The sequence below is a fragment of the Lissotriton vulgaris genome, chromosome 2_1 (assembly GCF_964263255.1).
Source record: "Lissotriton vulgaris chromosome 2_1, aLisVul1.2, whole genome shotgun sequence".
Lineage (NCBI taxonomy): Eukaryota > Metazoa > Chordata > Amphibia > Caudata > Salamandridae > Lissotriton > Lissotriton vulgaris.
Genome location: NC_141687.1, coordinates 268,980,187 through 269,007,260, shown reverse-complemented (window position 1 = coordinate 269,007,260; position 27,074 = coordinate 268,980,187). Strand labels below are relative to the sequence as shown.

Genomic DNA, 27,074 nt, shown 5'->3' with positions numbered 1-27,074 from the left:
TTACCAGATTAATGGGACCACCCTTTGAACCTCTTAACTCTTGTGAGATACAGTTTCTAACATGGAAAGTGGCCTTTCTAGTGGCAATCACATCGCTAAGAAGAGTTAGTGAGCTTCAAGCACTAACTATTCAAGAGCCTTTCATGCAGGTTCATGCTAATAGGGTAGTGCTGCGTACCAACCCTACATTCATGCCTAAGGTGGTGTCGCAGTTCCACATTAACCAAACAATAGAGCTACCCGTTTTCTTCCCAAATCCGGATTCAGTGGCAGAACGAGCACTGCACACTTTGGATGTTAAAAGAGCTCTCCTGTATTACGTTGACAGGACAAAGGATTTCAGGAAGACTAAGCAAATGTTTCTTGCCTTCTCCCCACAAGACAAAGGCAACCCCATTTCCAAATCAGGTATAGCCAGATGGATAGTCAAGTGCATACAGATCTATTATCAAAAAGCTAAACGCACATTAAGAGTTCCCCCAAGAGCGCATTCCACACGCAAGTTAGGGGCATCCATGGCTTTCCTAGGTAACATTCCCCTAGGGGATATATGTAGAGCAGCCACATGGACCACCATACATACATTTACCAAACACTACTGCGTAGATGTACACTCCAAACAGCAAGCTGCTGTAGGACAGGCTGTTCTCAAAACCCTTTTTCAGACTGCTGCAGCTGGCACGGGCAACCACCGCTAAGGAGGTAACTGCTATTTATTCTATGCACAGATATGAATTCAGCAGCCCTCATGCCTCGAACGGAATATGCTACTTACCAGTATGCATCTGTTCTTGGCATGTAGGGCTGCTGACATTCATATCGCCCGCCCTCCTCCCCGGTGCCTGTCGCAGCTGTAGCGCTCAGTATCATTCTCAGGCATGGTCATTACTTACTGTATTACACTCCATCTCTGCCACAATGGCGAAAAACAACAATCTGAAGATGGAGAGGATGCCCATGCGCACTGTAGTCCAGGGGAGGAGCCACCTATCTCATGATACTTCAAAGACTCTTCGATGTTTATAATCTGTTGCTTTATATGTTGCACATTTACGTTTATATTTATGTTTAGATTGTAGGAGGTACACATGATTAGAATCCAATCTTGAATTGTAGGCGATTAAATCAGCGGTACGATATGTTCAATCACATTAGTGCATTTGCCCCTTTAAATATGCGGAAACCCACGTGTACACTCAAGCGTCACACGCCGCCGGTCACACGCCGTAGAGGAAATTCGCGCGTACTTTGAATAGATCCCGGGTAAGAATGGCAATCCTCTTTGTTTATGATATTACGTGCGTGTAAAGCCAGGTTTCTAATGCGTTTTATACGCTTTATAAAGCGACCCGCAACCCTCCAGGAGCTTTAAGTGTTTTATACACGAGTAAGGTTAAACCCAGCGCGCTAACAGGACGCAAGCTTTCGCCAGCATTAAGGTTAAAATACACCTAAGATACAGAGGGGATCTTTTTGGAGATAAGGGGTAGATTTAATATGTGAACAAGTAACGTAATGACAATTAACTCATGTGACCCATAGTATAAATGTTCATTCAGAGAACACACACTTGACGTTAAATTAGATAGTTAACCTCTTTTAAACTATAGTTTATTTATGATTCAATAGATTGTATCAGATTCTCTGAACATTTCTGAGCAATGTTATTATATGCATTATTAAGTTTGGATTGGTGATAGATGTATTTTCGTGCTGTAGATTTCCCTGATGAAGCCCGATGGGCGAAATGCATTGGAAATTTCACGGATTGTTAAATTTGACTTCATGATTGAATAATGAAGGGAATATATTATAGAAACATAGAAGAAATTTGAAAGTATAAATAAAAGAACTTGAAAAGAAAAACAATAGAAAAAGGTTTCTTTTATAGTTGAAACTGTTGTTGAATGAAACTTTATTGATAAACTTTAGCTGAACGTTTCAGCCCACAACCAGTGCCCCGGGAGCCACTCTCGCTTGTCTTGCGCCAGTGCTAGCTACTTGTTATAATGATGTCTTCGCCATGTGGGCACTCCCTGGTAAATTCTGGTGGCCAGTGTTGTTATGCTAGAAGTATATCATAACCCTTAGAAAGTCGCTTTCAAAAGAGTGCTTTCACTTTTCTTGGTATGTCTCCCTCCATCCGGAGTGTTATTTCATATAACCTATCTGGAGAACTAACTCTGGTATCTGCAATTTCAACTTCAATGTCTTCATTCAAGTCCACTGTCTCCTGAAGTACCTTCAGGTTCTGGCGAGCTATTAATATTTCTGCTGCACTGTCCATCATTGTCTGAGCCCATTCTCCGTTCTTGAGTTGTGTCCTCAAGATCCTCGGCATGTCTGATTTTTAAAAACTGCTACCTTCTTTTTGGTGTATTGAGGTTTTAGTTTGTTTTTCTGAATGTGTTGATCATCTTTAGACTTCACGCATTCTTCTTTGTGGTCTGACCACCCTCTTCTTTCGGATGTCTGTGACGATATCTGAAAGGTACGAGAGGAACATGTATCAGTATCTTGATACCTGTTAGGTTTTCTCAAATTATCTCTATTCCTGAGGTTGTACCTCCTTTCAGAGGGCTCTTTTTGAGGAGATCTACCTCATGTTTGAAATCTTTCTCTTTTGAATGTTTATTATGTTCCCATTTCTTTTTAGAAGAGGTAGGAGTAATTTAAGTAAAGACTTTTTCAGGACTTTCAGACACTTGTGGTTTAACTGGTTTCCCACCCAAACTGTCTCTGCCTAATTCTTCATAGGATTTTTCAATTATTCTGGCTAGTTCTTGTCGTTATTCTGTTACAGCAAATTCCCTGAATTTCTGGCGGATTGCCACTGATGCTGCTTCTCCTTTAATATTAGATAATATTATTGATGAGACCTGGTTAAAAAATGTCAGTAGTTTCATACCTAAATTCAGATCAGGCTCTGCCCCGTATTCATTTTGAATCTGTTTCAGGACGCCAGGTATTACCACCATAGACTGAACACCATGTGTTTTAGCGTAGACCGCAGCGAAGACTGTACCCCAAGTGGTGCAGTCTTCCAAATGTGGTGTAATCCCTATTGGTAAACAGATAGTTAGAATTCTATGTTTGTCATAGGGACTGGTATTGGGAAATACCTCTTCGATGTGCTAAATTTTTTTAGCAATCCTGAACGGAATTTGTTCACGTTTTGTGGGTAGTTTACCCATGACTGCATGTAAAGTCTGTGGTGTGATTTTTAGTGCATTCCCCTGGTGAGAAGTTTGTTGTGGAATAACTAATGGAGGTTGGACTGTGAGAGTTCGCATAACATATTGGAACCAATTGTCTGTAGATTTTGATTAACTCTTTGAGTTGAGTAAGTAATTCTACATCTGCCATGTCTTCGATTTCAGGATGAGGTGTGTAACCTGCTAAAACCGGCCATGTTGCTCCTGGTCTACCAAGTGGACCGAGCCTGGTAATGTGATTTAAATGTTTTAGAGCGCCTTTAAACCAGAGCTCATGCTCCTGGTATGTGACTGAAATTTCAATATCCTCGAAGGGAATATATTCCTCTGGTGGATCATCTTCTTTGTAGAAGTGAAACAAATGTGATACTGGATTTGATTCTGGGAATACTATCCATGAATGGAATACCTCTGTCTGGTGATATTCATGTGCCTCTATCACAAAAACTGCTCTACCACCTCTCGATGTTAGGCCATGTTTTATAAGTTTTAGACTGATGGCTCTCCTTAAATTTGGAGGAATGATTATAGCATTCTCATCGGATTCAGTAAAACCTGTTAAGTTAAAAGCTTGTACGGCGATGTCGCCTGCAGCTCCACCGGTTTCGATGTTGCCTTTTTCGGATATTATTTAATGAAAGTTGCTGAGTAAGTTTTAAAGGAACAAAGATAAGGTGCACAATATTTTGAAACACTGTATCCTTCAACGTTGAACCAACCAAAAAGCTAATACATAGGATTTTTCGTCCTACTCGGCTATGGCGGATATTATCCCTAACCACTCCAGACGTCATATGGAGTATAATGAGTAGGGGTCTCTTGAGAAAAGCACGACTGAGTTACTTCAGTATCTAGCGGTAAATTAGTGCCTTACCAAACCGTTGGGTGCCATATAGTGTAGTTCCTATTTCCCTGGTAGGCGCTGCGCATTGGAATATTATACATTATAGTTTTGACATACGACCAAGGTCAGTATGTCTCCATCGAGTATATTAAACTTAATTACTTGTGTGTGCCAGCTAACTCTGAGGTCACTAGAAACTTTCTCGAATGAACAAGAAATAATTTGTTTCTGAAAACCGCATAAACATAACAACGATGTTTCCCTTAGAGTCGGAATAATCTTAGTCTTTGAAACAAAAGATGTCATTTGTGCATGCTTCGTTTCTACAAAGTTGCACAGAAATGGATAGACGGGCAACCTCTGTGCCAAAGAAGCCTTTGCTGCCCTGACGCCTACCTGAATAGCTGGAGTCATCTGTGTGCTGCTGCTTGCCCTCCCGCCTCCCGCTGCCTGACTCCCCTGCCATCTCGGAGCACGGTAGCCGAGAGGAGCGCGGTCGAGGGGGAAAACTACACTACCCAGAATCCCGAGCGGGTATTGTGGATTCGCCACCTTGTGCTCAAATTAATCAATCAGGGGTATTTCAGTCTGTCACTGATGATTTTATTGTCACCGACCCTATTGAGGACCCTAATGAGCGCTCTACAATTAATGTATCCACGGCCTCTACTGACCAACAACCTGACCCCTTTGCAGATTTAATTAATTTAGAAGAACAAGACAAATCTGTTACAATCAAGGAGTTAGTTACAGAGACCAATACCCCTCCCACACCGGTCCCCGCTCCAAGAGCCAAAAAAGGGATTACTAAGGCACCACCTAGAAGAGGTGGCCTACGCTCTTGTAAAAACAAACCCGCAACCCCACCCAGACGAACAAAGAAAAGGGCGGAAGACGGGATAAGGGAGGAAGAGTATGAAAATGTAGAAGGGGAGGACACCCTCCTAAATAAGCTTATGGGTATATTAGAGTCCAAAATAGTAGGATTAATGAAACCCCTCATATCAAAAGTAGACCAACTAGCTAATAAGGTCAACAAGCTAGAGACCCTCCTAAGGAAAACTAATGAGGGGGTGGGGGAAATTTCAAATCTAGTAGCAACTAAATTTGAACAAATGGAGACTGCAGGGAAATCACTCGGGGTGAACATGAACGCTGGCTTACAAGTTCCATCTGAGCAAATCCAACAAGCCAGCTCTATGCACGATAATACCCCTGACACGGCCCTAATTTCAGATGCAGCCCAACCAGTGGGCAATACTATCTCTGAGATCCTAAACCCAGAAACTGCCCCAGTTGAACTAATTGTTGAAGCCTCGCCCCTGATTTTAGTACTGGCAAACACACCTTTGCTGAAAACTGGACAGATCGAGTCTCCAGATTCCTTAAGAAACAAGGCTCTCCAGTGGCTTAGTAGTAATATGCACATAACTCCCTGGGGCAAGGAAAAACTATCTGACGATCTGCTTACAGCAAGAAGGGTTAGGTGGATAGGCACGAAGGCGAAGAAATTCCAAGGGGATTGTGTGGTCTTGAATTTCAAGGGCCCTGAAGTGTTGCCTGACGTCCTACGGAACATCCTCCCTCCACAACGTAGGACAGCTGAAATAGTTCCACTGACACTGGATTTCTTCTATAGCAGAAGAGGTCTAGTAGCTAAACCTAGCATACTGAGAACAAAATGGACAGTTGTGGGAAATAGAAGGGCCAGGTCCAATCCAGTATGCGAGTGGGGGCTAAACTTGGACAACCAATACTCTGTGTTAACTGACCTAAACGAGTGTGATTGACTCGCATGTGCCTCTCCCGTCCCTCTAGATATGCAGTTGGACCAAGGATATGTTAAGACTTCCACGTTAGATGAACCTTCATTAGTCTCTAATGTATTCTGTACTTCCGTCCCAGAGGAAGTAAATAGAGTTCAGATGGAACAGGGAAGAACATTAGAGGTAATTGAGAAGTCACCAACATTGGGTGGAAATGTAACACTAGGAATAGATCCTGTAGAAACATTAAATATCCCCGATATTGACCAGACATACCTCCAAAAGGCCAAACCGCAATTATCAATTATCTCTTGGAACATAGCTGGAATTACAAATAAGCTAAATATTCCAGACTGGGTCGACTTTATCAACTATTACGACATTGTCATGTTCCAAGAAACTTGGTCGCTCACACCAATCTTCAGGCAAGGGTATTTGAACTTCTACGTCCCGGCTACAAGAAATCGAGTGGGACGTCCCTCTGGGGGCCTGTTAACTTGGGTACGCCAAACTTTGAATTGTTCGGTTAAACAAAGGTCTATACCCTCTAACGACATTTTGGCACTTGACATTACCTGGCAAAATGGTCAACAACTAGCCCTGTTTAATCTTTATTCAAGGGGAGTTGCCAGGGGCAAACCATCAGAGACCCTAACGTCCCTTGAGAATCATATTGAATTGCTACCAGTCCCAACCCATATAATAATAGGCGGGGATTTTAATACTACCTTTGAACCCTTGGGTGAGGAGGATAAGATCCTGGCCGAAGATGAGGATACCAAGTGGGGAATTCCCCAACTAGATATCCCAGCAATTAGGAAATGGAGCACAGTAGCAATCCAACTGAAAAGTTTTTGTCTTTCTAGAGGACTTAGAGCAGCCAATGGTCGGGCACTGTCAGATTCTATGGGGAAAAATACCTTTGATAATGGCCGATCGGCCAGTAGGATAGATTATATACTCCTGGATGTAAGGGCTTGGGATAAATTGGTAGATATGGAAGTGAAGGATAAAATTGAAAGTGATCACAATCCTCTGTGCCTGACACTACATACCTACCACGAAAAACCCGAGCATCCTAGTGGGGATCACATGGTTACGCAGGACCTTGTAAGTTCAAACAACTCCCGACATTTGAAGTGGAGTATGCTCCTAGAAGACATTGCCAAAATAGAGACTCTAAAGAAAGTAGTGGTGGGCGAAGTCGCTAAGATTAAGTCTCATTATGGAAAGACTGATTTTACTGACTACATGATGGCTGCCCATGAGATACTTTTTTCCAAAATCCAAAGTTTTTTTCTTAAAAGAATAGCCCCAAATAAAAAGAAGAAAGCCCAAGAAACTAGAGGGTGGTATGACAAGAGCTGTAGGGCAGCACGAGATAATCTTAGCAGGGAACTAAGATCAGGAAGGGCAGAAGCAGTAAGGCTGGCGAGAAACCAGTACAGACAGGTTCAAAAATTAGCTAAGAAGCGTTGGGATGAGGATTGTTGGCGAGAACTTAAGGAGGTGTGTGCCTCCAAGGACTCTAAGCGCTTCTGGGCTTCAGTAAAATGGGCAAAGGGTGGCATAGCACTCCAGCCTACTAATAATGTCGCAAAAAGCAGTTGGATAGAATACTTCCAACCACAGTATGCTCGTAATCCCATGTTTAATAATGTTAGTCCTCCCCCGCAAGTTTACTACAAAGCACCTATATTTGTTGAAAGGGATGTGAGCATTGTACTGGACTGTGTAGCAGGGGGGAAAGCCCCAGGCATGGATGGAATTCCGGCTGATATTTTCTTATCGGACCGGAAGTCCTGGTGTAGCTACTTCACAATGCTGGCTAATGCGGTGGCTATGGGAGGGAAAGTGCCTGCTTCATGGAAGGGAGCTGAAATAATTCCCATATATAAGAAAGGTGACCGATCCCTGGCTAAAAACTACAGACCCATTAGTTTGATCGATACAGCACAAAAGCTAATGGGCCGATTAGTTCAAAACAAATTGCAGCAATGGATCGACGAAAACAACATCTTGTCATCTTATCAAGCTGGGTTTCGGCCCCTAACTAGTAGCGTCGATCAAGTCCTCCATTTTCTAACCATCTATTGGAGAAACGTCACTTTAAAGAAGGGGACATTGTATGCAGTTTTCGTAGATCTAAAAGCCGCTTTCGACTTGGTCCCCAGGGAAAAACTCTGGCAGACCTTGGCGGACGCAGGCCTAAGTCAGGATTTGCTCACACTCCTTGTTCGCCTACACGAAAACAATTTTGCAAGGATACGATGAGGCAAACAAGGTGATGTAACTGATCCCTTTCCGGTTGAACGTGGGGTGAGACAAGGGTGTGTCCTAGCGCCAACCCTCTTCTCTATCTATATAAATGGTATCGTTGAACATCTAGAGAAGATTGCTAGTGACGCCCCAGTAATAGCTGGCTCTCGTGTACCAGTCCTCATGTTTGCGGACGATACACTCTTACTTTCCCGCACCCCCAGTGGGCTACAAAAAGTGGTTGATGCCTTTGGTGTATATTGTGATGAGAGGGGCCTGGAATTGAACACTACTAAAACAAAATTCATGTGCCTCAATCAGCAGTCCACCTTTAAGGGTGTAATAAAATACAAAGGTACACCCCTAGAAAGAGTGGACTCTTTTTCATACCTAGGTATCACTCTGCAAGAAAACATGAGCTGGAAACAACACATAACCACAACCCTACTAAAGTTTAGACAGCTAGCAGGCGCTATTTCCTTAAAACACCGCACCTCACTGACAAAGCCTGTAAACTGTGTGATGGAAATTTATTCCATGAAAGTCCTGGGGGCTTGTTTATATGGTTCTGAACTATGGGGGTTCTCAAACTTGAGAGAATTGGGCCGAGCTGAAAACAGGTTTTTACGAGGGATCGTAATGGTCCCCCAAAGTACACCAACAATCCCGTTAAAATTGGACCTGGGAAGAAAATCTGTTGAGGACATAGCGAGGCTTCGGCCCCTCCTATATTGGAGACGAGTTATGGTGACCCCAGAATTAGGCCACTATGCAGCAGCATTGATGGATGTCATCAAATTCGACCGTTTCCATAGTATTCCATGGTTAAGGGAGTTGCGGGGACTCCTTACAAAATTGAAATTGGACTATTTATGGGACAACAAAGATGTGGCCTGCTTCCCTACGAAGGAAAAGTTAAAAGATCTATATTGGGAAATGGTATATTTTACAATGTTTAGTGACAGTACAAGCGCAAATTTAACATCTCGCTTCCTAAATACAAAAATGTACCCTTCTTACGAACCTTTCTGGGACTTAATTGAAAAACCATACGATAGAAAACTTTATTTTCAATTTCGCATTGGTACACTTCCTTTGAATGCGTTCAAGAAGCATTGGTCCCTGGCATGGGATGATCATTGTCACCATTGTAATGAAGAAACTGAACACATCTCCCATTTCTTGTTTTGTTGCCCACTGTACTTGTCCCCCAGACGTAAATGGTTAAAACCGGTGTGCTCAAAGTTGGGAACCCTAAGCCAATCTGAAGCCCTTAGGATACTTGAAACAGACTGTTCAACATTGCTTGTGGTTGGTGTAGCAAAATTTTTGGCTTGGTCGTGGCTAATTCGTACCAGATCATTAACGGCTATTGCATCAAAATGAAATTACGTATATCTTCAATTTTGCTTTTTGCGACATGGATTATTGTCTTTTAACCTATAGAAACTTTACTTTTTAAAGTGTAATAATGTGTTGTAATATCGATGTACTTTTTACTATGTATTATTCGACATTTAATGTTTAATATGTATTTTTAGAAGGATTTTTATATGTAGTATTTATTGTATTAGGGTTAGGTGGATGCTTTTATGACAAATGTCGAATAAAGCTTTATAAATTGAAATTGATAGACGGGCGTTTCAATAAAAAGGGTTTATTGAAAAGTTTATTGAAAAGTCTTATTTCTCATGCAAGAGATATGAACTGCTACAATCGTAAGACAGTATGCGAAGTATAATACGTACAGCGATTGCACTAAGATAAAATAATACTGTAATCGCATGGTCTGTAGCTATGACATATAATTATAAAAATACATACATAAATGACACAGGCTAAAATACTCATCTGGTGCGTCTAAAATAATCCTACCCCAGTGTACCTAACCTAAGTGTAGTACGAGGGAAGAAATAGGTGCTGTTTTAGTTATAGTCTAGTTTAGCTATAGTGGCCAAGAGTCCCTCTAGGTTCTAGTCTGCTCCATACCTTAGAATGAGAGCAGTTGGTATCTCTTTTGCGGGTCTCGATCTCTAACACCCCGAAAAGGGAGTCACAAACTCTGGCGCTGATTCTCTGCAGGGAGGATGGCAGCGTCTGGTCAGTGCGTTAGTTGGGGGCTTGCCTTCCTTCGGGATTGCTGTGGCGAGCCGCGTCGTGCAAGTAGGTAGCCGAAATGCAGCGTGCCCTGCCATAGCAAGTGAAGGTATATTTATACCTTGAAAGTGTTTAGGAATGCCAGTATTGACGTACAATTCGGGCATAAGAACCCCTAAGGAATAGATGTTCATGCATAATAAATGAGTTCTTGGAGAAATCAATATCCAAGCAAGAGGAAGTCTTAAAGGCTTAAGAGTCTAGTTTGCCAAGAACTCGTTGTGACGTAGATGAACGGATGTTGGTGGCCATGCCTATATTTGGTTAGCATGGACAATTGAGAATACGGTAAATTAGGAACAGGTTGAATTATGGACTTAGACTGACATTAGACAACAGTGAATGTATCTTAATCAAGGTTTTGGTACAAAAATATTTTTTCTTTATTAAATCATATTCAGGTTTAAAAAATGCAATAATCTTTGGATATATGTGACAAACTTTCTACATATATAACATACTGTAAATTCCAATTCATGGGTGTTTAAAGTGCATTACAGTAATCGTTTAAAACATGGCTATAGGTTACAGTGTACTACGCGTGTTTCGGCTGTGAGCCTTCATCAGGAAGCCATGAGTGTTTCCAGAGAACCTATATGGGGAAATATATATACAAACAATACAAAAAAATACATATCAGTGTCAATTTATACATATCAAAATGTCAGTCTATTGTACTATACAGTAAGATTTTATACAAAGTGAAACCTTAACAGTATCTATCTATCTATGTACAATATTTACAAGTGTTTTGTCAACAAACATGGGGCACAGAAATACCTCACTATCTTATGTACATTTGTACAAATCTACAGCTATACATATATACACAGAGGATGCTGTAATACAATCATACAGAAGTCCATTTCCTGCAACTGTTTGAACATTTTGGCTAGCCCATTTTGGAAGTGAAAACGGGGGAGGGGCGATAGTATTGTCTAAGCGGGTGGATGCAGTTGGGCGGGCGTGGGGGGGGGATTGTGGGGGGGGGGGGCGAGGAAAAGGGAAAGAGATGGAAAGCAGAAGAGGGTGGTTTTGTGATAGAAAAACAAAGATACCTGAAAATAGATGATATGTATCTAGAGCAGCTTAAAGGGGATATACTGATGTAAGGTAATGGAGTCTGCAAGAGGGAAATTGAAATTGAATATTAGTGAAGCAGACCCGGAATTATAACAGTGGGGAGGCTCAAACAAGTAAAGGTGTAGGTACTTTGGTATACCTTGTATACGAAGATTAGAATCTGCCTTGGCCGTTATTAAGGGTGAGATTTTGGTTAGTCCTGAAATTAAGAGGACAAGAAAAAGTAGATTGAAAATTCAAAAATTGGCTGAGTGAGACGGTCCCTCACAAATGCGGCCTATGTATAGATTAGGTACCTGCACATTGACTGTGTCGCGTTTTCCAATAATGGAGTCTGGTAAAGTGGTAGGGTTGGATGAACAATCTACCAGGATAGAATGGAAAGAAGCTTCTATAATCGTTTATATCTGTGAACAGAGGAATTGTAATTGCATAGTATTAATATTTTCAGAGGAAATGGGTAGCTCCATGAGAGCACCTAGATTTGCTATTAAACTGTGGGTTGTGGGAGAAGTGAAATAAAACTCCTCTAAAGGTACCTTGTGCGCCAGTATCGGTGATTCTGTGTGGGGAGCTGGGTATAGAAATGTGGAAAGGGGGCCTGGGTTCGGGATCCGTTACAGCGAAATCTGGGGGAAGACAGAACAAAGTTGCGTTAGGTATGCAACTTTACCATATTCTCAATTGTTTGATTTATCCCGAATTAGGAACTCTAGTCGGGGATACCCTCTTATTTTTACATAGCATGGACAATGCCTAAATAAGGGCTGGATTTCTATGCCTAAATAAGGGCATGAATCAGGAATTTCAGACGGAATCTAAATCGATACATAACAGTGCCCCTCAAAGCATTGTGGTGGTGCTGGCAAACTCCTCCATCTCAGCCCAACATATTAAGTCCTGTCTGACAGATGGTCACACCTCACTGTGACAGGAAACATATTGTTCTATCCACCCCTTCCCTGCTCGAGCTCAGCAGGAGGAGGGCAGAATCATGTCTGGGGTCGACAGCTGCACTAGCTTGCTGGCAGACCCTGGAAAGCTGTTACTGGGGGCTTCCCGGAGGAATTTCCTGGTGCATGGACTCATACCTGCAACACCAGTAACAGTGTTGGGGCATGATTCCAACATGTTTGATACCAAACATGCCCAGATTCGGCACAGCCAATATATAGTTAGCCATCGCATAATGAGGCATGGCCACTATATGTATAACAAGCATTAGAAATGCAATCGGGCTCGGATTTATTTGAGTTTGAGCTAATGGCATTGTAAATGGCAATGTATTGTTGCTATGTGTTATGGAGTGTGTTCATGTGGTGTGTACTGCCAGTGATCTCCTTGTGAGTGTGAGAATATTGCACCGTTACTGCCTGTGATGTCCTTCTTGTGAGTGGGAGAAGATTGCACCTCAGCTGCCTGTGGTCTCCTTGTGAGTGTAAGAAGCTTGCACAGCTGCTGCCTGTGATGTCCTACTCACTACTCTACTCACTACTCTACTCACTACTCTACTCACTACTCTGCACTCACTACTCACTACTCTGCACTCACTACTCACTACTCTGCACTCACTACTCGCTACTCTACTCACTACTCTACTCACTACTCACTACTCACTACTCTACTCACTACTCTACTCACCTCACTACTCTACTCACTACTCTGCACCCACTACTCACTACTCTGCTCACTACTCACTACTCTACTCACTACTCTACTCACTACTCTACTCACTACTCTGCACTCACTACTCTGCACTCACTACTCTACTCACTACTCTACTCACTACTCTACTCACTACTCTACTCACTACTCTACTCACTACTCTGCACTCACTACTCTACTCACTACTCTGCACTCACTACTCTACTCACTACTCTACTCACTACTCACTACTCTGCACTCACTACTCTGCACTCACTACTCTGCACTCACATTCACTACTCTACTCACTACTCTGCACTCACTACTCACTACTCTACTCACTACTCTGCACTCACTACTCTACTCACTACTCTATTCACTACTCTACTCACTACTCTACTCACTACTGTGCACTCACTACTCTACTCACTACTCTGCACTCACTACTCACTACTCTACTCACTACTCTACTCACTACTGTGCACTCACTACTCTACTCACTACTCACTACTCTACTCACTACTCTACTCACTACTCTACTCACTACTCTACTCACTACTCTGCACTCACTACTCTGCACTCACTACTCACTACTCTGCACTCACTACTCTACTCACTACTCACTACTCTACTCACTACTCTGCACTCACTACTCACTACTCTGCACTCACTACTCACTACTCTGCACTCACTACTCTGCACTCACTACTCACTACTCTACTCACTACTCACTCACTACTCACTAATCTGCACTCACTACTCTACTCACTACTTTACTCACTACTCTACTCACTACTCTACTCACTACTCTGGTGGTGTTAGTACTGGTAGTACTGATGGTGGTAGTACTGGTAGTAGTATTGGTGGTTGTGGTACTGCTAGTACTGGTAGTGGTAGTACTGGTAGTGGTAGTACTGGTGGTGGTGGTACTGGTAGTACTGGTGGTGGTGGTAGTACTGGTGGCTGTAGTAGTGGTAGTACTGGTGGCTGTAGTAGTGGTAGTACTGGTTGTGGTAGTACTGGTAGTATTGATGCTGGTAGTACTGGTATTACTGGTGGTAGTGGTAGTACTGGTGGTGGTGGTAGTGGTAGTACTGGTGGCTGTAGTAGTGGTAGTACTGGTGGCTGTAGTAGTGGTAGTACTGGTGGTGGTAGAAATGGTAGTACTGGTGGTGGTAGAAATGGTAGTACTGATGGTGGTAGTACTGGAAGTACTGGTGGTGGTGGTACTGGTAGTGGTAGTACTGGTGTTGGTGTTACTGGTAGTACTGGTGGTGGTGGTGGTACTGGTAGTGGTGGTACTGGTAGTGGTAGTAGTGGTAGTACTGGAGGTGGTGGTACTGGTAGTGGTAGTACTGTTGGTGGTAGTACTCCTGGTGGTAGTACTGGTAGTGGTGGTACTGGTGGTGGTGGTACTGGTGGTGGTGGTACTGATAGTGGTAGTACTGGTGGTGGTACCGGTAGTGGTAGTGCTAGTGGTGGTGGTACTGCTGCCCGTAGTACTGGTAGTGGTAGTACTGGTGGTGGTGGTACTGGTGGTGGTAGTACTGGTGGTGGTAGTGGTACTAGTATTGGTAGGACTGGTAGTGGTAGTACTGGTGGTCGTGGTAGTGGTAGTACTGGTGGTGGTAGTACTGGTGGCTGTAGTAGTTGTAGTATTGGTGGTGGTAGAAATGGTAGTACTGATGGTAGTACTGGTGGTGGTGGTGGTACTGGTAGTACTGGTGGTGGTGGTGGTACTGGTAGTGGTAGTAGTGGTAGTACTGGAGGTGGTGGTACTGGTAGTGGTAGTACTGTTGGTGGTAGTACTGCTGGTGGTAGTACTGGTAGTGGTGGTACTGGTAGTGGTGGTACTGGTGGTGGTGGTACTGGTGGTGGTGGTACTGGTGGTGGTGGTAGTGGTAGTACTGGTGGTGGTACCGGTAGTGGTATTGCTAGTGGTGGTGGTACTGCTGCCCGTAGTACTGGTAGTGGTAGTACTGGTGGTGGTGGTACTAGTGGTGGTAGTACTGGTGGTGGTAGTGGTACTGGTATTGGTAGTACTGGTAGTGGTAGTACTGGTGGTCGTGGTACTGTTAGTACTGGTGGTGGTGGTAGTTGTAGTACTCGTGGCTGTAGTACTGGTAGTACTGGGGGTGTTGGTGGTAGTGGTAGTACTGGTGCTGGTGATGGTACTGGTAGTGGTAGTGGTAGTACTGGTGGTGGTACCAGTAGTGGTAGTGCTAGTGGTGGTGGTACTGCTGCCCGTAGTACTGGTAGTGGTAGTACTGGTGGTGGTGGTACTGGTGGTGGTGGTGGTGGTACTGGTAGTGGTAGTACTGGTGGTGGTGGTACTAGTGGTGGTAGTACTGGTGGTGGTAGTGGTACTGGTATTGGTAGTACTGGTAGTGGTAGTACTGGTGGTCGTGGTACTGTTAGTACTGGTGGTGGTGGTAGTTGTAGTACTGGTGGCTGTAGTACTGGTAGTACTGGGGGTGTTGGTGGTACTGGTAGTGGTAGTACTGGTGGTGGTGGTGCTGGTGGTGGTACTGGTAGTGGTAGTACTGGTGGTGGTACTGGTAGTGGTAGTACTGGTGGTGGTATTACTGGTAGTACTGGTGGTGGTGGTGGTACTGGTAGTGGTAGTAGTGGTAGTACTGGAGGTGGTGGTACTGGTAGTGGTAGTACTGTTGGTGGTAGTACTCCTGGTGGTAGTACTGGTAGTGGTGGTACTGGTGGTGGTGGTACTGTTAGTGGTAGTACTGGTGGTGGTACCGGTAGTGGTAGTGCTAGTGGTGGTGGTACTGCTGCCCGTAGTACTGGTAGTGGTGGTACTGGTGGTGGTAGTACTGATGGTGGTAGTGGTACTGGTATTGGTAGTAGTGGTAGTACTGGTGGTCGTGGTAGTGGTAGTACTGGTGGTGGTAGTACTGGTGGCTGTAGTAGTGGTAGTAATGGTGGCTGTAGTAGTGGTAGTACTGGTGGTGGTAGAAATGGTAGTACTGATGGTGGTAGTACTGGAAGTACTGGTGGTGGTGGTGGTACTGGTACTACTGGTGGTGGTGGTGGTACTGGTAGTGGTAGTACTGGAGGTCGTGGTACTGGTAGTGGTAGTACTGTTGGTGGTAGTACTGCTGGTGGTAGTACTGGTAGTGGTGGTACTGGTGGTGGTGGTACTGGTGGTGGTGGTACTGGTGGTGGTGGTAGTGGTAGTACTGGTGGTGGTACCGGTAGTGGTATTGCTAGTGGTGGTGGTACTGCTGCCCGTAGTACTGGTAGTGGTAGTACTGGTGGTGGTGGTACTAGTGGTGGTAGTACTGGAGGTGGTAGTGGTACTGGTATTGGTAGTACTGGTAGTGGTAGTACTGGTGGTCGTGGTACTGTTAGTAATGGTGGTGGTGGTAGTTGTAGTACTGGTGGCTTTAGTACTGGGGGTGTTGGTGGTACTGGTAGTGGTAGTACTGGTGGTACTGGTGCTGGTGGTGGTACTGGTAGTGGTAGTACTGGTGGTGGTACCGGTAGTGGTAGTGCTAGTGGGGGTGGTACTGGTGGTGGTGGTAGTGGTACTGGTAGTGGTAGTACTGGTGGTGGTGGTACTAGTGGTGGTAGTACTGGTGGTGGTAGTGGTATTGGTAGTACTGGTAGTGGTAGTACTGGTGGTCGTGGTACTGTTAGTACTGGTGGTGGTGGTAGTTGTAGTACTGGTGGCTGTAGTACTGGTAGTACTGGGGGTGTTGGTGGTACTGGTAGTGGTAGTACTGGTGGTGGTGGTGGTACTGGTGCTGGTGGTGGTACTGGTAGTGGTAGTACTGGTGGTGGTACCGGTAGTGGTAGTGCTAGTGGTGGTGGTACTGCTGCCCGTAGTACTGGTAGTGGTAGTACTGGTGGTGGTAGTGCTAGTGGTGGTGGTACTGCTGCCCGTAGTACTGGTAGTGGTAGTACTGGTGGTGGTGGTACTGGTGGTGGTGGTACTGGTGGTGGTAGTACTTCTTTGCAGCCTACAATGCTGGATTGGGGGTGCAATGTTCCTGTACGCAGCATGAGACTCTTATGCAGCCTTCTTTCCATCTCTTTGTTATTGTATTCTAATATTGTCTTCTATTGTATAGTGCTATAATCTGACCTAGAACAGGGAGAGTGGTTTGCATGAACAAGAAATAGCGAACATGATGGCCATCCGATGAGAGTATCAGAGTAACCGCACACTACTCCATCCCCACCCCCTCTAACCACACCACACCTCCATTAAGATCTTCGGTGCCAGAGAAACGATGCAAAGCTGCCTTACATTAGGCACGGTGTCCCTTAAGCAGGCCGCGCATGATACATGCAATGCAATGGTGAACGCGCTCGCAATATCTGGATTGTATTACACGGACACTCTGACAGCTGCTAATTAAGATTAATCACTCTGCCGTGCTCGTTCGCGCACAGAATATGCCATACGACTGCAATAAATGACGGACGAAAAGTAAATATACCCTATCACGTCAAGGCTACTACATAAACAGCACAGCGAAGACGAATCACTAGGCAGATGCCATAAAAAACGCCGGCGCGCACTAAAGAATGTGCCAGCCAGACCCCTTTCTGAATTCTTTTTTTTCTAAATACAAAAGAGCTCGCAAGCTCCGCCCCCACTTCGTGGTGGCCGAGGCCCGAGCCCTAAAAATGGCTGACCTCTCAAAGTCTGGAGAATCAACTCTGGGGTTTATAGTAGGTGTCCTGCTTGTGCAAGGCACCCTCACACGTACAACCTAGCACCCTGCCTTCAGGATTGAAAGGCCTACCTTAGGGATGACTTATAGGTTTTAAGTGCATTGACCTTCGATATAAGAATCTGTCGTAAATGGTGCTTGCGCAGTACCAGCTTACACAGGTGGCCAAGGCAGGCCTGTAGTCACAGTTTGAGTGGACTCTAATGGGGGGCACAATACATGCAGCAGCCCATGGGAGAACCCTACTGTACCTATTCCTTGGTACCATATACTAGGGACTTAGAATGGTACACTAGTAGCCAATTGGGAAGGTACCAAAGTACTTAACCCTGTCCAATTTAAGGAGAAAGCACAGTGACTGGGGTCCTGATTCGTAGGATCCCAGTCAGACTAGTCAGGAAAACAGAGTAACACCAGCAAAAAGTGGGAGTAACCATGAAAGCAGATCCTACTTTCCTACAGAGGGCCTATAATGAGAGCGAGGGCCTTTAACTACTGGTATAGCCCGAGGCAGGAGGGCTAAAGGCAATTAGAACTGTCCACTCAGTAAGGGTAGAATGTCTTAAATAAATCCCCTTGGACGTGCTTTGAATTCCCTCGCGGTGCGGGTGAATTCCACACGTGCACGATTCGGACGGCCAGGCACACACACCGTGACGTCGCATGGCTGGGGTCCGTCCGACGCATGGAAAGGGTTAAAAAGGTAGAAACATAAGGACAAACATTGGAATGTTGGAGATCCGGGCTTATACCAGCTCTTATAAGCCTGGAGCTATTGCATTGTCTTCAGTGGAGCTCTCACATTATAAAGTTATAATAAACATTGTAATGTTGAAAGCTCCATTGAAAAAATTCAAAACAATCAAGCCTCATAACTTGGGTTTAGGGCCTTTACCAACCGATATAGCCCTCGGCATTGGACTATAATTCTATATTTGTGTCTGGACTCTGAAGGGAGGCCTATTTTGCATGAGTTGTGCCACAGCATTTCCTAATGAAATTTATGTTTTGTGTTCTCCATACCATCCCGTTGATGTGAACATTGCTAGTAGAGCCCTTCAAAGATTTAACTCTGTGGGAAGAAGTAGCCATTGAGGGAACCTGTTACATATCCTCTAATGGATACTTCTTGCACCGAAACCTTATTGTTGACCTGTGTTAAAGAAACTGAGAAAGGTTCAGTTCTTTGGTAAAGATTTTTTACTGTTTTAATTTGACAACTGAAGCCTTGAGTGTGTGTATGTATGTGCTTTTATTGCACAACCAATTATGTCAGTCTGACGCAGAGGGAAATTTCAAACTTCCGGACTCTACATGAAGATGGATATCCATTAGATGAAAGTAGCTTTCTCCTAATAATTACAATCTTGACTTGTCATATAAATAGGTACACTATGAACGTCCATTTTTATAACATTTTTATTTGTATGTAGCAAAGATGTAATGTAAACATGCAGAGCAATATTGAAAGTGAAACCTTAAGTAATCATTATTTTTGCAGCACCAAGTTATAGTAGCTACCCAATATTTTGATGTGCTTGCCAGATGTTTTGCTTGTCCTCTTATGACATTGTATTTTGTTGATCACACACCATTTATTGTATAGCTAATATTGCACTTGATTGTACTATGATTGGTTTAAATATATGCTTAAAGTGTTTCCTTTCTTCCCATCTTCCACTAGATAATTCACTTAAAGAGATTCCAGTTTGTAAATGGTCGATGGATAAAGTCACAAAAAATTGTTAAGTTTCCAAGGAAGGGTTTTGACCCTAGTGCCTTTTTAGTGCCAAGGAATCCAGTGCTGTGCCAACGAAGGCAGCAAACTTCAGACTCTGACGTCCAAACAGAGGCAAGAATGGAGCTCCGGCCTGTGCTTGGAGAGATGCAAAGAGGAGATCTACAAAATACCAGCAGCACTGGTGAAGGCGATGCGCTGAATTGCATACCAACATCACTTAGTGGTGGCTTTGCTAATAATATTAAAGGTATGTATTAAGTACAAGAAAAAGTAGGGTTCTGACGTTCTCAAAAGATTCCAAGCTGAGGCTTCTAGTTCATAGGTTTTCTTAACAACTTTTGAGTTGATTTTAACATTCTGCTAAATAATCTTTAGTGCCTTTATTAATTCTGCCCTCCGGTTTTTCAGCCTTTTGTTCTGGGAAAATATTTACATAGTCCTGTACTAGTTGGTGTTACAATTTAACTGTTATCCATAGGTTAGTAAGATCAATGATTTTGGCGCTTTAGACAGTCTGCATTTCTATTTATTTGATGTTCTGTCTTGAAATATAGTACATTTTGAACATTTGTCTGACTCAAAAATATATTGTGCCTATGTATCATATATCTCATCACTTTTTGAGCTGCCTTCTTTAAACCAAGAATTTAGCATTGCCATTTGAGTGGACTGTCAAGACATTTTAAACCAAGTTTACACCCTTATTCTGTTATTAAATAAGTGGAAAGGTGACTGCTTTCTTGGGCAAATTACTGTTTTACTGAACAGTACTCATGTTTACTCTGTTGCCTTTTAAGGCCCCTTTCTGAGTTGCATGGACTCTGCTGGTTTCCTGGTAACGGGTGTAGGAAGCTGGCTTTTTATGTAGCGTACCATAACGAGGTATACTATGTAGAAAGTTCAGACACCCCTTATTGGCTTACAGGGCTTAGATTAATAATCCCAAATGCTCTCTTTTGTAGTAGTGCGGGCGAGAAGTTTAGGCTTATCCAAGGGTAGTGTTACAGAGTGAAAAATGGGACACACACCCAAAAAGAAGCTCAAGACCAATTATGACAAACAACAGGGATTTTTTTATTTTAATAGCAAGACTTCATAATTGAGTAAGTACTTTTCAGTTTATCAATTTTTGCAGGTAAGTAAAAATGAAATTCAAATGCAATTTTACACGGTAATTCTTTCCTATGAAGAAAGAAAGATCTACTTCATACAGGTATTTGCAATTAAATCTGTGGGGTCCGCTTTAGGTCTTAAGGTGCTAGGGGGCTAAGGTCCAAAGGACCACCAGCAGTTTGTTAACCCGCCCTGGAGTGCCTAGATGCAGAGGTGCTGGACAGGTTCGTAGACTTTCGCGCTACACTTTAGGAAAAGATGGGGGGAGTTTCCTAGAAACAGGCTGTACAGGGGGATGTAGGTACAAGTATGAGAGCTCCCAGTGGGAGAGCTATGTTCATGGGAGGTGCTGGGAGCAGGTGAGCACCATCTGTTGTCGTGGACCTGGGCCGGGGAGCTCGAGTGCCGTGTATTTTGGTTAGTTAGTGCCCGTGCTTCAAAGGCCCCCACGGTTCTAAGTAAGACCTGCAAAGTGGGAGAAAACAGAATAGCTGGGCCACACTCAGTGCTGGCCTCTGTTGTGCTGGCATCCCTCGTCTGCTGCTCAAATTTAGCAAAATTGGAGTCCGGACTGGGCTAAAAAACAAGCTATGGTTGCTGCAAGGGTTTTCGGTACCCCAGGCATTGGTGCAGGGTAGTTCTGGTTTGTCCTGGAATATTCACTCATGGTGGGGAGATGATTCTGAACACCTAGAGCATGGTGACTTCCTCCTAGGCAGCTGCTGCGTCGTTCGACCCAGTGATCCGCAGAACGGTGAACCGAATGTTGCAGGCGGTGCCTGCAGTTTGCAGGGAAGTGGCTCCTCCACTTCAAGGGAATGCTGATATCTTTGCAAAGTGCTGAAGGCTACAAGGCTTTTGGAGGATGCACAGCTGCAGGACAAGTCAGATTGTCGCGATTGTCAGGACAGGAGCAGGTAAGCAGGCAGGGTTTGGTGCCAAAGTCCACCAGTAGTCTGTAGTTCTTGCTTCTTCAGCTCTTCTTGGTCCTTCTTCTTTTCTTGTCAAACGAATCGGACTTCCTGGTGTCAGGGGACCATCCTAAATACTCAATGTAGGGGTGTTAAGTGAAGTGTAGTAGCCAATGGGCTACTCACCCTTTTGGTCACTATACCCCCTATTGACCACTTCCTGTAGGTATTGGGCATAACACTGTCCTAGAATTCCTATTTCCACCAAAATCGGAATGTGGGACCCGTCTTTCGTGGAGCACATCAGGCATCCCACCTTAGGGGTGTGACTGGCCTGGTAGTGCACCACGCCTCTTAGCATAGCTAATTTCCTGCCCCTCCTGGTGCCATATGAGCCTCAGGTCAGGTGACGGTATCTCCCAGGTTGGGGGAAAGCCAGGGTCGCACTTCAAAGGCAGCAGGGTCTTTGAAGTCCCTGGCCTTTGTATGCAGATTCACTAACCATCCTGCTAGTGGAGGTGTGGACACCTTCCTTCAGAGCAGGCATTGTTTCAGGGAGCACGGGATCTCACCTGCAGGGCGTCAGAAACATGTCTGTAGTGGCAGGCTGGATGATAGCAGTCCGCTAGCACACTAAGAGGCTGGTAGGGTTTTCAGGGGTCAACTCTAAGGTGCCCTCTGGGTGCATGCTTAAACAGAACCAGTACTGGCATCAGTAGGGATTTATTAAGACAAGGTGTTTTATACCAAACATTCACCTACAAGGTATCCCTCTGCTAGAAGAGGCAGTTCTCGTGAAGAGGGGAAAAGTGTGTGATCATATGCCATGCCTATACGCTACCTCAATAGGATGTGGGAAAAGGGAAAGAAATCCTTTTATTATAAGTAGCCCTCACCCACTTTAGTAGTGGAATGCTTCATCATTGGGTTCATTCTGACCCCTAAAGGTCAGGGTGGGCTAAACCATATTCGAGGGAACTCTTTGAATATTCCTATCTAGGGGGGATGTAGCAACTAAACAAACTTCCTTAACCAACCCCAAGGTATCCCTTTATTATTATTATTTTTGAAACTTTATTTTCCTTTTCGTCAATCACAAAGCATTGTACAATGTATTCTTTCACCAATGCAACATTATACAGTGTCACGATATATCCATGTCTATGCTCATTCAATTTAGCTGTCTACAATATTATTCCTATATAATCGAGGTTATATGATTCATAATATGCAGTGTAGAAACTAAATTGAGTGATCCCTATTGATAACATCTCACCCAGGCAATAAAAATCTTTAGTACTTGTGCCTTTCGAGTACAGAATTAACAGATATATAAATGACATTCAACTGCAATAAAACAAGAGGATAAAAAAGGTCTGCAGAAAGATGGCTACCCCACTCCTTCTGGCAATATGCCCTGCACCACTTGTTGATCTGAATCGTGACGTAATGTTTCACTATCTGACTGGTAGGGGCCCCATATATCCTTGGGATGGGACGAGCTATGCATCACACTTGCATATACTTCACTGTTAATGTTACAATATGACAGACTCTGCAGTTCTGGACGGTTGGTGCGGACTTACGCCCCCAATGAATGGCCACCTCTCGTTTTGCCAGCAGTACACCCAATGCTGCAAACTGTCTGCAAATTTTCCTAGGGAAATTCACTGTATACCCCAGCAAGGCTATCTTAGGGGTAGGAGTCAGAGAGAGATTGGTCATTTTCCCTAGTGTATAATGTAGGCGCTCCCAGTAGTGTTGCAGTTTCGGGCATGTCCATGTGAGACCTTTTTGGTGAATTGTTGCACTATATAAAGGCTTTTGACATTTGACATGTGCAAAATCAGCTTGAGGAGCAGAGGATTTGCGACAGTTGTGTAACTTGGAGGGGTCTATCTTGTGTGCTACTCCTGGGGTGAAGTATATGCTTTGTAAAAATTTAAAGTGCAAGAGTTTGTGCTTACTTTTCAGCGAGACGTCCTGCGTGACCAAGCAGCACTTGGCCCACTGCTTATCTGTAATTATCGTTCCCAAATCCACTTCCCAGGCTCTACTGACTAATCTGTCGTCTATGGGGTTGAGTGCTGCACCTGCTTTATACAGTTTTGAAATGAGATATATGCAAGGTATCCCTTTATTGAAGGGGAGGATGGGAAAGATTAAAAGCTATTTAAGGGGCATTCAGGATATGGGGGTTCTATGACCCTTAAAATGCCAAAATGTTTCTACCCTACACTGTTAGCCTTAATAGGTACTGGGCATTTGTCAGGGTGGGTTTGTTATTCTAATACTCCCCCGCTGAAGTTATTATGTCCTACGCAAATTGTGTGGCATGCATACTAATATTTTTGTGCATGCATAGGCAGTATATGCACTTGCTTATCGGGAAGCACCTCAAAAGCAAGCAGTATATAGCACGGAGAATTAGTGCTGCAGCGTGTGTTTATACCTGACGCGCACACCACGCTCTTATGTATGTTACTTTACATACTCAAAAATCAATACAAAAACCTCCCACTAGACCTTTATTGCTTTTAGATAGGCTTAACAGCTCTATGGGGCTATCTACAATTAGTACACAATAAGCATGCAATATTTGTTTTTTTATAACATTTATTTTATTTAGAAGTTATTATTTCATCATATGTATCAAAAAAAGGAAACTTTTTTCTATACTAACTGATACACTTTTTCTCAATGTTCACGATCCAGTGGTGGTGTTGGTTGATATTTATTTCTTCTCAAGACTAAATGATGTTGATTTGAGCTGGCTTGGATATAGCAGACCAATGGAGCCTTTTTCAATCATGTAACTCAGTAAGCTTAGTTTCTGTTTTAGGGCATCCCGTAGTTATGTTTCCATTTTGAAATTTCAAATAACCTGACCCCTCGCCTTTACTTTGTTACATTGGTGGTCCTGAAGAAGGTGGTTTAAAGTGACAAAATCCACTGAAACGTGCATCGACCTGAATGAGAGACACCCGACCCACAACACTGTCACGGAGACTGCCTCGCAGCAGTCCTCTTGGTGACCGCAATAGTGTATGCGATCTTGGGAGGGTTTAGTATGGTTTGTGGAATATATGAGTATGTATGTTGGTGTGAGAGGTCAGTGTGTAAGTGTGGTCAGTCTGTAGGGGTCAGATGTATATGAAATGATGCAGATGACATTGTCCATGTCAAAAAAGCAACGTCAACTAATTAAATTGTTGAATATTCATAGGGAAGAAATGTGGAAAGAAATCGCAGAGATTAATGTTATTTACTCTTTTAGATACATATGATGAAATAATAACTTCAAAATAAAATACATGTTATAAAAAAACAAATATTGCATACTTATTGTGTACTAATTGTGCATAGCCCCATAGAGCGGCTAAGCCAATCTAACAGCAATATAGGTCTAGCGGGAGGTTTTCTTATTGGTTTTTGTTTTTTCCCCTTTCTCCCAGACGTTAAAAATAACATATAGGTGGTACCCTTGATAGTGTGTTACTGTACATATTGCCAGTGGTGATCATTAGTTACACTCCACATTTTGGTGTCACACTCATTATAACATAGCATGTCAATCTGTGCATGCTATGCTTTACATCAGCGATTAAGAATCAAATGCTGATGCTTTCACTGATTCGAAACATACATCATTCAGTGTTCTTACCAACCAGTGTTCTTGAAGTACTATTGGTTTGACAACCATTCACAATTTATTTACAAAACAACTTGATGTGGACCAAAAGGATTGTGGGATGCTCAACATATGAGAACATTTTTGTGGCATGCTGTGAATTTGATTAATTTGCTCTAGCGGCCTAGGTGCCCACTGTATCAGCTTTTCCATATGAAGAAAGGAACTCTGAAAGGATGCTTAAACAGAGTTCAGCTGCACTGATTAGTGATCATTGCCCAACTCCACAATAGGGCATGGATGCCATAGTATCGGTATACATTGTCAAGGGACCCTACACTCTGAAACACCTGAGTTTTGAGTAGTTTGATACCAAACACCACAGGTTTCATTGAAGCCATCATGTATTTGGGTGAACTCATAATACTGAAAAAACAACTGTATTTTGAGGGTCAAGGGGACAATATTTACCGACCTCTCTAGTCAGAACCCCCACTAAGAACGTGAATAACAAGAAATAAACTAGGAGGTCTTAACAAATGAAGGAAAGTGACCACAATAAATTGACCGACACTTCTATCACAACTAACGGTGAGGGTCCATCAGTAATGAAAGAGTCCTATCAGCCCACCCAATTGGCGGAACCTCGTCATCTAGGACCTTATCAGCAGGTGTTCATCTGGCCAAGCTCAGTAGTGTTCGCTCGGTGCCAACAGTTCCCATGCTGAAAGAAGATGAGTCCTCACTGCGAGTGGTACTGATAGGGTGCAGTGCTCAAGAAAAAAGTGCATAATTAAAATGGCGGTCAGGGTAGACAAAATTATTTATTGGTATCTCCCTGGACGCCAGGTTAAAACAGATGTGGCAACAGTGTGACAAAATCACTGTCAAGGAAGCATCTATAAATAGGCCAACATGTTTCTGCCTTTCATGTATTGTTTTACAGGCATTCGTCAGGGCCAAGCTGTAAAATAGGCTACTGCAACATCTAGTTAAATTCTCATTTATGGAAAATTTAAAGGAGAAAGCTATAAAGCATGGTTGGAATGGTAAGTTTTAGTCATGTGGCTTAGTCAGCCACCCTACCGTCTCAAGTCTGGCAACCAAGCAAAGTACAATCCTTTCCTAAAAAAACGGAAGAAAACACACACTGATATTGCATCCATTATACAATTGTGAATATCAACATGTTGTGAAAGTCAAAATTCTAGTGGTCTACAAACACTTCTAATGACTGCTCTAGCGAGAGCCAGACAATCTCATGACTATAAGAGAGTCAAAAACCAGATAATCTAGTGAATCCTGTAATATTGAAAAAGGATAACTACTCACCCAACACTGTTTGGGAGTCAAGCCTCACCTCACCCGGCAACGGCTCGGATAGAGAGGCCCCGCTCTATGAAACATACAGAGAAAAACATTTTTGGCAATGATAAATGTCATGCTCAATGTATCTATTGTAGTGTAAACACACCCACAAGAAACTTGGTTTTAAACTCCTACTGTGTGTTTTCTTCCTATTTATAGATGCTTCCTTGACAGTGATTTTGTCACACTGTTGCCACATCTGTTTTAACCTGGCGTCCAGGGAGATACCAATAAATAATTTTGTCTACCCTGACCGCCATTTTAATTATGCACTTTTTTCTTGAGCACTGCACCCTATCAGTACCACTCGCAGTGAGGACTCATCTTCTTTCAGCATGGGAACTGTTGGCACCGAGCGAACACTACTGAGCTTGGCCAGATGAACACCTGCTGATAAGGTCCTAGATGACGAGGTTCCGCCAATTGGGTGGGCTGATAGGACTCTTTCATTACTGATGGACCCTCACCGTTAGTTGTGATAGAAGTGTCGGTCAATTTATTGTGGTCACTTTCCTTCATTTGTTAAGACCTCCTAGTTTATTTCTTGTTATTCATGAACTCATAATAACCTGTGCCCAGTACATATCCTTAACTCCCCTGTTCACTTGTATTACCTAGCAATTGAACTAGACTGCATAGGGGCAT

The 27,074-nt window shown here is 43.5% G+C and overlaps 1 protein-coding gene across 2 annotated transcripts in view; it reads left to right on the top strand.

The window, feature by feature from the left end:
- Positions 1-27,074, top strand: part of USP32 (ubiquitin specific peptidase 32) — a 1,504,025-nt gene that overhangs the window by 1,312,090 nt on the left and 164,861 nt on the right. For both annotated transcript variants that reach the window (XM_086954917.1, XM_086954918.1), the window contains exon 31: positions 19,350-19,653. In XM_086954917.1, the coding sequence (XP_086811043.1) occupies positions 19,350-19,653 (304 nt within the window). The remainder of the gene's footprint in view (positions 1-19,349; positions 19,654-27,074) is intronic.